The sequence below is a fragment of the Trichinella spiralis genome (genome assembly GCF_000181795.1).
Source record: "Trichinella spiralis strain ISS 195 chromosome Unknown Scfld2, whole genome shotgun sequence".
In the NCBI taxonomy this organism is placed as follows: domain Eukaryota; kingdom Metazoa; phylum Nematoda; class Enoplea; order Trichinellida; family Trichinellidae; genus Trichinella; species Trichinella spiralis.
The window spans coordinates 6,209,153-6,223,879 of NW_003526941.1; the positions used below are offsets into that span (position 1 = coordinate 6,209,153).

The 14,727-nt window shown below is 36.2% G+C and overlaps 4 protein-coding genes across 4 annotated transcripts; 2 read left to right on the top strand and 2 right to left on the bottom strand.

The window, feature by feature from the left end:
- The first annotated feature begins 99 nt into the window (after positions 1-99).
- Tsp_06007 (conserved hypothetical protein) lies at positions 100-1,165 on the top strand. Its single transcript, XM_003380220.1, has 3 exons — positions 100-199; positions 222-457; positions 1,106-1,165. Exons 1-3 carry the CDS (start codon positions 100-102, stop codon positions 1,163-1,165), a joined length of 396 nt encoding a protein of 131 aa, XP_003380268.1.
- Positions 1,166-3,207: 2,042 nt separating this feature from the next.
- Tsp_06006 (succinyl-CoA synthetase beta chain) lies at positions 3,208-5,277 on the bottom strand. Its single transcript, XM_003380221.1, has 10 exons — positions 5,094-5,277; positions 4,891-5,016; positions 4,734-4,833; positions 4,577-4,667; positions 4,349-4,501; positions 4,192-4,281; positions 4,040-4,136; positions 3,665-3,969; positions 3,433-3,553; positions 3,208-3,353 (listed from the first exon to the last, which is right to left on the bottom strand). Exons 1-10 carry the CDS (start codon positions 5,275-5,277, stop codon positions 3,208-3,210), a joined length of 1,413 nt encoding a protein of 470 aa, XP_003380269.1.
- A 182-nt stretch (positions 5,278-5,459) lies between these two features.
- Tsp_06005 (putative neural Wiskott-Aldrich syndrome protein) lies at positions 5,460-7,936 on the bottom strand. Its single transcript, XM_003380222.1, has 8 exons — positions 7,829-7,936; positions 7,387-7,527; positions 7,230-7,316; positions 7,079-7,172; positions 6,778-6,985; positions 5,871-6,729; positions 5,683-5,800; positions 5,460-5,518 (listed from the first exon to the last, which is right to left on the bottom strand). Exons 1-8 carry the CDS (start codon positions 7,934-7,936, stop codon positions 5,460-5,462), a joined length of 1,674 nt encoding a protein of 557 aa, XP_003380270.1.
- Positions 7,937-9,257: 1,321 nt separating this feature from the next.
- Tsp_06004 (conserved hypothetical protein) lies at positions 9,258-13,370 on the top strand. The gene is made up of 9 exons (XM_003380223.1): positions 9,258-9,288; positions 9,427-9,527; positions 9,834-9,972; positions 10,029-10,186; positions 10,242-10,315; positions 10,608-11,929; positions 12,014-12,289; positions 12,375-12,565; positions 12,663-13,370. Exons 1-9 carry the CDS (start codon positions 9,258-9,260, stop codon positions 13,368-13,370), a joined length of 3,000 nt encoding a protein of 999 aa, XP_003380271.1.
- Positions 13,371-14,727: the final 1,357 nt, after the last annotated feature.

A 14,727-nucleotide genomic window follows, 5' to 3' on the forward strand; every position in this document is an offset into this window, starting at 1 on the left:
ACAATTCGAAAGTACACGTCAAAATACAGATATGCAAAAGTAATTAATTATACCTGGCCTCAGAAATTTCACCGCCACCGGCCCTCCACGTTCACAGCAATGATCCAACCACTTCTGTGCATCGTAGCTGGTCAAGCCGGACAGTTTTCTTCCGCCAGCTTCCAAAAGTACGTCATCATTTTGAAGCCTCTGCTCGCCAGTTAAATAGGTCAAGCGTTCAGATCGTAGGTGTGCCACTGAAAGCAGAAAACCGTTCTCCGAGCCACCGGTGACCACGAACGGACACTTTTCTTGCGGAACAAACGACAACACCACGTCACAAATCTGCGCTGACCAATGTCCACTTGTACTCGACTCTTTAACCATCACTCACTGCCGCATCGCAAGAGCTAGCCGCGTCACACTGCACCAATTCAATCACTGCCAGCTGCGCCTAATTCAAAAGCACCAGTTTACAGTAGGAGGGAAAATAAAATTCGATCTTCAAGTACTAACTACATAATAATAATAACATCCTTGTAAGAATGTTTCAAAAATAAATAATCAGATGTAAAGAAAAAATGCGTATTATTTCAATTGTACAAAAGTCACGAAAAAATGTTTTGCAATATTACATGCATATTTTTTTAAATACAAATACACTGGAAAAGTTGTAAACTGATTTTACAAATCTTTTCATATGTCAGTGGAATGATACAATCATTTTGACAGGGAAAGTATCAAAACCATTCCCTGACCTGAAATACTTAAAGACACAATCTAGCCTTGTCGACATGTACGTAGATTCGATTCTAAAATAAGCTTGTACAGATTAAAAAAAGATATTTTCCCCAATTCAAATCAACCAGAACTGTTGAATTTTATACACTGCAATGGAAACTGAAAGTTACTTTGCCAATTGGTAACTTTCCGCTTATTATGAGAACAAAAAACAATCTTTCGAATAAATAAATTACCACGACGTGCAAAATGCAAAATTCGGCCACATTCTATTCGCATCCTACATGTAGACGTTAAATGGATTAATCATTAATAGCTGATTAATATTAAATGCCATCGTTAACCTTGTTCAATAAGGGTTGTTCTCACAATACTTTATCTACAGAATTTGATCTTGTTGAACAAAAATGGATCTCACGCTGATGATGATAACGATTATAGATGAACAAACAAATCATATATCAATAATTTCAATTAATCATCATCATCATTATCAATCGGCTTGCTGATATGAATAAGATAAACATCAGAACACGAGTACAAATCTGAAAACAACTTAGCAAAATCGTTCATTTCAACAGCAGCCACTACGATCATTCATCATATACTACAAGCAACCGAAACAGCAAAACAGAAATGAATAAAAAAGCAAAACAACAAGGCTTAATCATGAACGTTTGTCATCGATCATTTCATCTGTCAATAAATGACCAAACAAATTACTAATGGAGAAATGACGCACCAATTTAAAAAAAATTTTCATTTCAATGAAAGCAAGTGTCAAAAAGCGTTGTTATCCATTATCATCTTTTGAATGAATAATATTTTAAAGAAAGAATGTGAAATTCACTTGCATCCGGTCGGCTATTCGTTCACATTCTTCAAACTATGCTTGGGGACAAAAATGCATTCAAGCAAAAAAGTTGTGAACAAAAAATTCTCGTTATTTTCAATTCTGTTGAATAAAAATGTTTCAACATATTTAACTTTGAAAAGAAAAAAAAGAAAACTGATGTTTTCCCAACAAAAATCGAAACTATCATTAAATATGATCATTTCAAAAAGAAATGTATAATATATATATATATATACATTTGCACAATATTCCCATAAATATTAAAGAAATTCAAAAGAAAAAGAGAAAAGAATGACTGCTGATTTTGTATTGGTAACGTTCATCTGATACAGAAATTTAAATATATATGTTCTGCAGGTGAAAGAGCTTTTTATGGCATGAAAGTATCGTATACCTCTCCTCATAGCAGAAGTTTGATAACAGAAAATGAATAAGTATTTTCTTCAATCTTCAATTATTTAAATTACTTACTCTATTTTGTGTTTGACAAAAAACAGCTTTCAAATAATAATAATAATAATAATATAAAAACGTCAAAGTACCAATGAAAGATTCTTTATCAAAAAACGAAGCTCACCAACTTTACAGCTTCAGCAAAGTGGCAGTGGAAATATTTTTGCCAAACGTGACGCAAATGATCAGTTCGAAATAAATAAATAAAAGCCAAGCATACGTGAATGCTAGCAACAACAACAAAATGATGCAAACAAAAAAGATCTACGCTGAAAATGTTGCCGTTGGCCACTTTTTATAATGGAAACTTCTTGAAGAATGATGACAAACGATATTTTTTCACTTTTAGCACAGCTTATGAAATTGGTCAATTCAGCAGTCCGAAACAGTTTTTGAAACAGAACTGCAAAATACCAATGCACAGTTACTTTATTATTATTTATTACAATATATGAAATACCATGCTGGAAAACATTAAACAGTTGCCTGCTAAAAAACTTGCTAGCAACAAACAATATCTCATACTCTCTTTCTTACAAATACAAATTGTGAAAATTTTCACAGCACTCATTTTCATATCATCTGGTGATTTCGTCGATAAAATAATAAAACCGAAAGAATACACATTACAACAACTGTCATAATTTGGTAAAAATGATCATTTAAATTATGAAATTCAAACAAATTCTTCAGTAAAGATTGTATCAGAAGAAAATAGCAAAGCAAAATAAAATAAAGTTTACCTCTATCTGGACAACAGAGCTGAGTTGTGATGTGAACATTCTCTCTGCACGAAGTGTATCAACGAGGTAGATTGGAAAAAGCAGATACAAAAGGCACCAAAAATTAGAGAAGGCACATTTGCATAATGACTTCAATTATATGAACCAAATAAAATACACGTTAGACAATAAAACACAAAAGAAATCGGTTCAAAATATACAACGTGTGTTCTGCGTGTGCAACACCGTAATAGAAGAGCAGAAAAAAAAGAAAAGAAAAATGACGGTACAAAACATATTTATTCAATTAATCAAAGCATATACAAATCATTATTGAATTTCTTGATACAAAATACACGACTAGAACAGATAGATATGTATAAAACGGAGAGGAATATATGTTATCTAAAATATATATATATAACACATACACACTGCACGTTGAAATAAAATTACTTAGGCTGTTTTCGCGCCTTTTGTTTGCCTACAATCAGAAGAGATTGCTTCGATTGAAAGAGAAACACCATGTTCCATATTGTTCGCCATCAGCATTGTCTGATGGCTTTCACGTAGCAAGCGTTTGGCGGTCAGATCATCAGTTCCTTAAACAATTAATTTACAAGCAACTTTTTGACTAATTTTACATATATATTCATATTTATTTATTTATTTATTTGTCACCTTCCAATCGAAGAATGATTGGCAAGCGAGAGCCAATTTTTTCCATAGCTGCAATTACGCCACGAGCAATTGTCTGACAATTTACAATACCACCAAATATATTTACAAATATCGCTTTCACCTGCAAATGATTAAAACAAAATTTCATTATACATTTGTAAAAATCACCTGTAAAATACAGGGTGGAATTTAAAGTGAAAAAAAATAATACAAAAAAAGAATTTCATCATACTTTTGGATCGTGAGATATGATTTCAATGCCGTGGCTAACTTGTGAGGCATCGGCTGAACCACCGACATCAAGAAAGTTAGCCGGTTCACCACCATGCAATTTGATCAAATCCATCGTGGCCATAGCTAAACCAGCGCCATTCACAAGACAACCAATATTTCCATCCATGCTGACAAAATTCAAACCATACGACTCCGCTTCATTTTCGCGAGGATCTCTGTCTGATAAATTGGTAAGAGCAAAAATTTCTCTCTGTCTGAATGAGGCATTGTCGTCAAAATGCAATTTCGCATCCACAAGATATACTGAAAGAAAATAAAAAGATCCATCCATTAAATATATAAACAAAAAAATTAACAAACAAAAAATAATTACCATCACTATTTGTAGTTTCACAAATTGGATTCACTTCGATCATCGTAGCGTCCGTACGAACAAACATCTCATACAAGTGTAAAATCTCATCTTTTGCCTATATTCGTTGAAAATTGAATATTAATAATTATTTAATTTATTATTATAGTTACCTTTTCGGTTGCGTTTTCTGAAAATTGCAAAAATTTTGCAATTTTCAAAGCTACTGCTGGACTCAAGCCTACTTCCAAATCAATGGGAAGCTAAAAGAAAAAAAATGATTGAAAGCAAAACGTGCAGTTATTATTATGTCAAATCAGTTCCAAAAACCTTCAACATCAGTTCCGGTGATTTCACTGAAACTTCTTCAATGTCGACACCACCCGAAGGACTAGCAATAATCAGTGGACTTTCCAACGTCCGGTCAACCATGATCGCCAAATAACCTTCTCGCCATATTGGTACCGACTCTGCTATCATTACCTGAATAAATAAATTATAAACAAAAATACAAAAACGAGCTATAGAAAATGAAAAATAATTCCAATCAATTCGAACCTTTTTCACCAATATCCCATCGGATGATGTTTGATTGGTAAATAAACGATGATTGACCATTTTCTTGACATACTCAATTGCTTGTTTAGGGCTTGAATTAATATGAAAATTATGAAAAATAAATAAATAACTAACTAAATAAATAAATAATCAATACCTTCTGGCTAACTTCACTCCACCTTCTAAGCCATTGTCAAACTTGCCCTTACCTCTACCGCCAGCTAAAATCTGCGCTTTCACAACATACTCATTGGCTACTTAAAGCAACCAACAATTAATAATAAAAGCGAAAAAAATAAACTTTTTTTAAATACCAAATTTCTGCAATCTCACAGCCGCCTCTTCTGCAGCTTCAACAACGATGAACTTTTGAACTGTCAAACCAAAATTGTCCAACAACTGCTTACTGTGGTATTCTTGCAAATGCAACGCCCGGCGTCCTAAAACTTCCAATTACAACTGCATTCCAAGCAAAAAATACCACCAACAAACGCACAAAATGTTAAAGAATTTTTACCTGTCGACAACTGCCAGCCGCCATATGGAACAAAAAAATTTGTACGTTTCAACAGCAGCAAAAATGGAACTCTCATGCCTGACAGCAACAATAAATATCCTGTATGTTCGATTAAATAAAATACAACTGGAACAAAGCAAAACACAACCGTAAAAGTAACAAATTTTTGCACAACTCGATGCATAAATGTACACAATTACAGACAGCGTTTTTTTCAATAAACGTTTACTAAAATTCAATTTTTTGATATCATTAAGTAGGATCAATAAAAATGAAAAAGGTTGATTTCACCAGGCAACGATTTAAAAGCTGACTTTAAAAAAAGCAGTAGTATGCTTGGGTTGAAAAAAACAAAAAATAAAAAATTCACTCGTCCCATTCGTTGTCTTCATCGTCATCATCATCATCTTCTTCGTCGGATGAATCTGTAAAACCCATTAAATAGGATAAAGCAACAAAACATCAGAATACTCAAAGGTAATAATTTAACAGTGCTTGCTAATAAATAAGTTAAAATAAATACAACATTAATAATAATATTATATTTGACGTAAACGTATTTTGTAAACAATTAAAAAAAACTTTTTACCACTCTCAACGCCCATTTGCCCTCTTCGTTCAAGCAGAGCTCGAGCTAAAGCACCAGCAATACCACCCATTTTTTCCGCTTCATCATCCTTAGCATTTGATTGCGGCATTTTTTCTACCTGAACACAATGACGTTAATTTTTCAATCAATCAAGCCATATACAAGTATGCAAGAAAAAAAAAACGTACCGGTTTCAGGTTGACTCCTTGGGCAATTTGGTTCATCAGCGCCATTCGGTTGTCCACAGCTGCCGGCTCTTTGGCAGTGTTCGACGAACGTTCATCGACATGCTTCAGCGCTTTACCTCTACGAATTTCATCCAACAAATTTGAACGTGCAGATTTAAACTTATCTTCGACCGAAGGAACAATTTCCGTTGGAAACGGAGGAGGCGGAGGAGGGGCTGGAGGTGGGGGCGCAGCAGGTGCTTTTGGAACCATCTCTTCTGAATGAAACATCATCATAGGCGGTTGATGAGGTGCCGACAGCAAAGGTGGCAGTGGCGGTGGAGGTGGCGGAGGCGGAGGTGGCGGTTGCTGTGCAACAGTTAAAGCCATTGTTGTTGATTCTTGATGACGTCCTCCGTGGATGAGCGGTGCTGGTGGTCCGGCCGACAAAGATGAATAGCCAGACGGAGGCAATGGCCGCTGCGGCTGCTGTACAGGCGTGGGAACATCCCTAGGCGTGGGCAGAGCAGGTCTGCTTGGAGGCGGTCCAGCTAGTACACATGAAAATTCATTTAATTCGCATTTGCGTGCGGATCGAGTCTTGCGCCACTCACCTCTGTTTGCTGTACCCATATTTCTGTTAGGCATTCCAACAGCAACAGTGGAACGGTGGTGTACCGGCTTTTCTTGCTTCAACTGCCTCGTTACAGCTTCAATACCTCCCATTTGGTTTATTACAGAGTAAATAGCTTGCTTTTCAGTTTCTTGGAAATCAGTCGGCAAATTCAGCTTGGACAAAATTGCCTTTAATTCTGGATCAGCACCTTCCCCTTCGGCGGTAAAGCCTTTATTTTTATCCCAACCAATGTGAGCACGATGCCTTCAAACAACACAAAACTCTAATTCTACCCTACAACTATCCACATACTGTATTGTGTACTCGAAATTTGTTGGATTTCCAATTTCTTTTTTATCAATTTTTCTCCTACTCTTTTTCCTTTTCGCTTTCTGTGTTGTCGTCAATCCACTAGTAACTGACGTGAACGGCATCACCACACTCATACTGGTCACCGAAGAATACGTTGGTGCCATCGTATACATGGAATGAGGTTCAGATGGTGCGACTGTGCGGGAAGCTGATTCTAAATAAATATATATAGACCAATGCACGAAATCAAAAATTACTAATTAAACCTTTCAATTCTGTACATGCGAACTATTTTTATTACCTCGTTCAGCAATTCGATTTTGCAACTTTTGAATTTGACAATGAAAGTCATTAGCCTCATCAACACTGGCAAAGTTCAAGCCAAACATGCAATACTAAAAACAAATCATCGAATGCCCTCACTTTAATAAGAATAACTTGAAAACATATACGTCGCCTTCGAAGGCTAACAATTCATCGCACAGGCGAGTCGAATTAAATTCATCGTAAACCTCTTGTTCCCATACAATGAACCCTTTCTTTAAATATACAAATAATGCTAATAAGAACAATAATAATAATGGTTATCAAAAGACAAACAACTGCTACCTTAATGTCGTACATTCTTAAAAAATAGCCACGGGCATTGTAATCTTTCACGAGACAAACCACACCAAACTGTTTGCTCACCCAGAGATCAGGAGTGTGATGCTCAACTGAAAGAAGCTGCGCAACAGCAGTCGATAAAGTCTATTAATGACAAAAAAATTTCATTATTTCAAGTTCAAATATATTTTTCAATAAAGAATCGCAGAGCAAATGTTTAATAAACATGCAAGAAACTGTTTATTAAACTTTACAAAATAAATAAAGATTAAAAATTTTAAATTTTCACTACAAACAATTCACACTTTATAAAGCAATAATAGTACGCAAACAATAATATATTTTGAACTCGATCAGATCCATTAGTTGCTGTTTATATTTACAAAATTATTCTTGCAAACGTTTGCTACAAATTCGCAACCAGAAATTTGCAAATTTTGCTTACTGGGGTAAAGCAATCAAAATGCAACTTTTGGAGGCCAATTGCAGCAGCTACATTTAATAGCAAACAACAAAGTCGTGCATGCTCTTCGTGTACAACAACATCATTCATTGAAAATGAAATACGATAAACAGAAAATTGAAAGTGCTACAAACAAGCATTGCAATTGAAAAGTAAATATAAATTATGACATTACTTGTCAAAATGCGAGTGAAACAAACAAGTCAGTCGTACAAAACATTCAGATTCAAAACAACAGCAAACTGCACAGATGCATTTAAAATCAATAAAAATACATGCAAAAATTTTACTTTATGACACTTTGACTTTTATCCCAAAAAATTAAAAAATTAAAATTGTGTAAATAAAAATATTTCTTCATACGCTTAAGCAGCACCCTTCGTTGCTCTGCAAACTCAAAATATTCGATGAAAATGCAAAATCCTTACATAATTTTTCGAGCCCAAACATCGAAACACTTGCTCATTTTCTTCTGGAGAAAGCAACAAAGAATGTTTGTTTGTTGGGCGAGACTTTTTTGTCCCACTCATAGACGAAACAGAATTCCAACTGCTTTCTATAGCGTGAATGACTTCATCGCATCGACACACAGTGACGCATCGTTAGTAGAAAACTTTGAAGCAAAATTCGACACACGAGAATCGCTGGCCAAGGCAATTATTAAACAATACTGCCCTGCAAACAATACTGACTGCCCAACAACCAGCTACACTGCAAAAGAACTGAACTTCAAGATAAGGGTAGATAAAACAATAACATACAGTATATAAAAATAAAGTGTTATTCCACAATTTACCGTAACTGTGTCATCGTCGTAGTTAAAATCTTTTCCCAACGAGCGAACGCATATTTATGAAAAAAAAGCTTTTGAAAAAAAATTAAAAAATTATTTTTATTATTTAAACATTAACTTTTCAAAAGGCAAAATTCAAATATCTAAAACTCAACGAACTGTATCCGTGATTTGCATATTGTATTTATTACATAATTTCTCAATAATTTTTAAAATACGTAATAAATTAATTCTACTTAATGCCATTTTCCATTGTAAAGAATGCTATGATGAATGAAATAACATTCAAACCGTTTCAATAAAATTTGAATGCTATCATACTGTTCATCATATTAAAAAATAACGCACTTATACAGTAGTGTAATTTTATGCATTTCCGAATACAACTTGATTTTCATTACAATGTTCAATTTCATATTGACTGTTTGACTTACTCACCTTTCTGAGATTGTTTTAATTTGCAACAATAAAATATTTCTAATTCGCCTGTGCAAATAATACACGTTATTCAGCTTTATACGTTGATCTTACTTTTATACGCACAGCAAATGCATTTATATCGAATTGAAAGAAATTGTAACTAACGTATAACAACTTTCAAAGTTTTGTTATAGAATTATGGACAACAATGAAAACCCCGATTTGGAGTGTATGCTGGCTCTCATGAAATCAACCGATCCAGTAGTATCTGACGAAGCCTCTACTACTTTAAAAAATATTATTAATAATGGTCAAGAACTGAGCTTCCATTTTGAATGCTTTTTAAATAAAAAACTTTCTATTCTAGGTGACAATGATATTTTGAAAAATTGTTTCGAGCAATATGTGAAAACCGGCTGCAAAGTCATCCTCGACGTTCTAATATCTGTTAAAGCGCCGATGGATAGGGTAAGAAGTTTTGAAAAACAATCTGATGAAAGAAGAGTTAAATTGTTCACAGTAACACAAAGTCATATTTAAGATTCTGCTCGAATACATATCATCCATATTGCAAATGTACCCATTTGCTGTACTGGATTTTTTGTTTCTAACTGTGAAGAAATCTCCAACGTGGATACATCATTTGACAGAGAATGCATTTTTTCAAAAATTGACAGAATTCGTCGAAGTAATAATGATAATAATAATAATAATAATCATGCAATGAAATAGAAAAGAGAATACCTTCAGTTTATGACTTCTTTTTTACTTCAGCAAAGCAACAACGTTGCATTTGTAATCGGTATTCTGTACGTCTTGTCTAGTTTGCTGCCACAATTGCCATCTTTGAGCTCGGAATTAGACACTCTTTTTCGTCTGCTAATAGCAGCAGCAAAGTTACTGTACGACCATGGTAGTGGACTATTTTTTCAATTAAATTTCAACTAATCTCGTTTACACTGCTTTCAGACACTGGCTACAAGAGAGCTTTGCGAAAAGCTCTGGTGATTTACTGTCAAAATCTTTACACGTTGTATCCATGCAGTTTCATCGGATACATGCGTTCTGAGTTCGCCTCACAGCCTCCGAATTCATCTCAGCTGTCATTTTTCGCGACAGTTATCAGAGTATGAAACTGAAAATAACGTAATTAATTTGGCATGTCAATAATTTTCATTTCAGCCAATTTTGAAAGCAATCACTGTTCATCCACTCATAATAACAAGCACGAAAGATGCCGAGATATCGAAAGATAGGTGAGCAGTTGTAGAAGCAAATATATTAAATGTTCAATTTAATAATTTCATTCTCTTATTAACTAGCAACTTTTATTTTACCATACTAGCAAACTACCCTTTTGTATAGATGAATTGCATTTGAATACAGTATAAATATAATCAAGTAAGACTCGAAAAAGAGTCGAAATGCGTTGAATGCACACTGAAACAGTATTTGTAGTGTTGTTATTGTAATTGTAATGATAAAAATTCCCTTTTTTCAAATGTCTGATTTATAATCCTGTCCAATGCTTGAATTTCGTCATCTTAGATGGCTGAACAAAGAACCGAACGACTGTTTTATCGAAAGTTTGGACGTGAGTGTTGACCAGACGGACGATTGTATGCTCGAATGCATTCCAACCGAAGTGACAACTGTTCCTAATGTTTATTACGCGAATTGGCAAGGAGCGGTTTCGAATTTCAACAGCGAGGCCAGTTCGTCAGACGTGGTCGAGCTGCATCGCAGGGGCAGTGGCGGCAATTTGGCATCGTTCATGTCCAAATACTGGCCGATCAGAAATCCGAAATCCGATTCGCAGGATGCGAAGTCGGTGGACGGCAGAATGGGTGCTGAGAAAAACGAACTCAGGCCGAGATTGCGTTGTCAGACGACGCCCAGGTCCGAGCATGAGTTGTTGGTTTCGAAGCGAGAGAGGGCGTTGAATGAGTCGAGGAAGGTTTTGAATTTGACCACCACCACCGCCGCCGGCAAGGATAGCTCGACCGACTCACCACCTCCCGTCACGCCAACTTATGGTTCAGTCGGTTCGTGCAACGAAGATCCCGGTGCGACGAGCAAGTTCTCATCCGCAGCATCGCATCAGCCGTTGAAGCAGAGGAGAAGCTTTGGCAGCGCCATAGCCAAGCTTTTCCGATTATCTCAGCATACTGGATCCAGTTCCAAAACCCCAAGCCTGGTGCCGCTGTCGCCTTCGAAGAAGGGGTTCGGTTTCGGCGAGTCGGTTTTTCCGAACATGATTCGCCTAGTGGAACGGGATTCAGACACGCGGACTTTGCTCAAACAAGCCGAAGCTCAGCCGACCGAAATTGCCAAAGAAGCTAACGAAGAAGATTCACCACCAAATGCTGAGCAGCTCAGAACGGTGGCTGCACAACTGATCAAAGAGCCACAGACTGCTGATGTGAAGCACTGTTCGTCGATCAGCAGTTCCACGGGACAGGTATTTTCTGGTAAATCATCGTCATTTCTCGGTCCTCCACCACAAATGCGCAACATCACCAGCGCCCGTCAACAACAACAACGGAAACTGACCAAACAGATCAGTTCTGCAGTATTGTGCAGCAACAGTGCAACTGTTGGTACCGCCGGCTTGTCAGTTACTGCCACCTCACTGCTAACCAAAGCTGAACAAGCAAAGCACGAAGATAACAAAGCTGAGAAGAAGACACCAATTTTGCTACTGAGGCGCTTCTCGTCTTGCCCAAATTTGACTTTCATCACCGGCGACAACAACAAGCCCACGTTCACCAATACGGTGGTGAACACGATGTTACCCGCGTCGCCGTCAATTTTCCCGGCATTTTCTTCCAGCCCCATCCAACAGCAGCAATACGGTGACATCAGACCGGGTAATTAATTGTCGATCAAAATACAACATTCATTACCTGGCGTTGGTACCTGCAACCTAATCCCTAACTGTCTTCATGCTTTAGAAGTGGAAATAAACGGCGGCAATTCAGTCGACGAAATCTACATCAACTTGGGTGAAGAATTGTACTCAGAAATGAAGGGGCGTTTGACAAATTTGTACAACATACCAACGGACACCGTTCAAGCACGACGGCATTCCAACGACAATGAAGATGAAAAGCCAATTCAGCTTGACAATGCGTCCATTTGGAAAATGAAAATACAACTACTGGAATATGAGCTAGAATTCGAACGGTACAAAAGAGATCAACACGCTGAACGCAATCAACGTCTGAATGGTAAATTTTGATGAATTTATTACGAATATATACATACACGTATACACTGACCGGTAAATTGCATTTTGTGATTGTTCGTTTTCAGATCGGTTGAAGCATTTAATAGCGTTGGAACAGTATTTGCAGAGCAACTTAATACAGATACGCTGGCTGTTCCATCAACGTAGTGTGCTGAACGAGCGAGTGGCAAAGTTGAAAAGCGAAAACCTACGCATTCAGAATACATTTTCGGAAAAAGAGCGAACCTGGTTGAAGAGATACGCTCAGCTGAATCGAGTACGTGCCAACATTAACATACACATATATATATAACGACGAGAATAATGACATGTATGATGTTCGCATTGATAATTCAATTTCTGTTCCCTTCCAGGAAAATCAACAGTTAAAACAGAATGTGCAATCAGTTGAACAAACGGTCGATTCAATTGAAGGAGAAACTATTAAAGTCTTCCAAAAGTTGGAAGTGGTGAGTAAAGAACTTACAGAGAAACAAATGAAAATGGAAGCGTGGGAAAAAAATGTCCAATCTTGTGGGATTCGAGAGCAGGGTTTACAGCTGACAGTGCGGACCCTGCAAGATCAGCTTGCCGCCATAACTGAACAGTGTCGAGAATACGAGACTAAAAAGCTCGACTTGGTGATGACGGAAAAACGACTGGCCGAAGTCGAAGCGCTTATTGAACAGCAGACCGAGAAAATTGACCATCTGAAGTCGACATCCCGGACAATGTGCCATAAGCAACGGATTGCCATGCATCAGCCGCGCATGTTGCGCCTGCAGTTGGCTGCGAAAGAAAAGCTCATCGCAAAGCTGAAAGCGCTCACCGAAAGGGAAAACAGCGAAATCCAAGCCTTGCATCACATGCACGCACAATTGCAAGCTGTCTGCTGTGAAAAAGACTGGCACCTTGTGGATTTTTACAAACAAATGAGCGCGGCCAATGTGGACGACAGTTCAGGGCAGACGGCTGACACTTCTACAGCTCAGACCGGCGATCCGTCGTCTCTTACAACGACAAGAACAGAGCCGAACACTTCTTCAGCGGATAGCACTGACCATTTCCGCTCATCAGCTTGAAGCGAAGCTTTTATTTTTTCTTTTATTTTAATAAACTGAATGGTCAATTTGACATACCACTCCATTTGTGTTTTACAACGAATACCGTTTCGATATTCCAAATTAAGTTAAATTAATACAATTGAACTAACTATATTTAACAAAAAAAGAAAAACTCACTAAACTGAAAAATAATCGCGACAGAATAAAGCAAAACTAGCAAGATGGGATAGCCAAATAATAACATACTTGAACTTGTCCGTCTTATGAAATTTTACCTGTAACAGAGAGATCGCTTGCGTTTGCCAATTTGCCGCTATCGTCCAATGAAAAGCTCGAGAAACTCCCTAAAATAAAAGAAACGAATGCTAATTTTTACTTCCTACGATATTCCTGTAAATTCTCTGCCAGCAACAGTAAATGATCTTACCGTTTATGTAGAACAGAAACTGCACAAGCATGCATAATTTTTATGAATATTAAAAGAAACTGGGATGTGCATTCTCAACAGCATGCACAATTCAGTTCATCGGCGGTTGCATAAACACTTTCTGTTTTATGAGTTTTCCATAGCAAGCGCTTATCGAAACTCATATTACCTTTCTTATCTTATCAAATAAGTAAATCAGCAATCGCAAAATGAGAAATTTTCTATACGTTACGATTTGAAATACCAAAGGATTTTCAACAGTGGCAATTAGTTAACGTTGAATATAATGTATATTTTAAAGCAACCCGTATTGATTAGAAAACTTTCAATAAAAATAAAAGCATAAAAGCAATAATTAGCTTTTTCGTTCAAATAAAAGTATTAGTTGCCGACTTTAAAGAAACTTTTCTTCGATAACGACAACTGGCGTAGAAATGAAAGTCAACAAAAGCAACAACATCACTCCCCAATTTTACAACTATAACCATAACAGATATCATTGGATTAAAACTATGAAAATACAAATAAATAAGCTTTACCTTCCTTATTTGATTTTATAAAATACTTGTTTTCAGATGCATAAAACAACACACAGTAAATTGTTCTAATATTTGAAAGCATCCATCCATTCATCAACCACTAACAAATAACCGAATCACAAACCGAAAAAATGAAGATTTACTAAAATACCATTACAGTATGCTACAGTAAGATATACTAAAGTTCATATGTAAAGTGTATAAATGATACAATATTAATAAAACCTTTAAATTTATCAGATGAAAATTTATTATAAAATATACGTCAGTTACTTATTCATCTGAAAAGAATTAGCTTAGAAATAAAGAAATACAAAATATTTTTGTAACAAGCATTTTCTAGGAAAAGAACATGCTTTCTTCATAAAATAAATTAATAATAATGATTTTAATTATAATTATTATAATC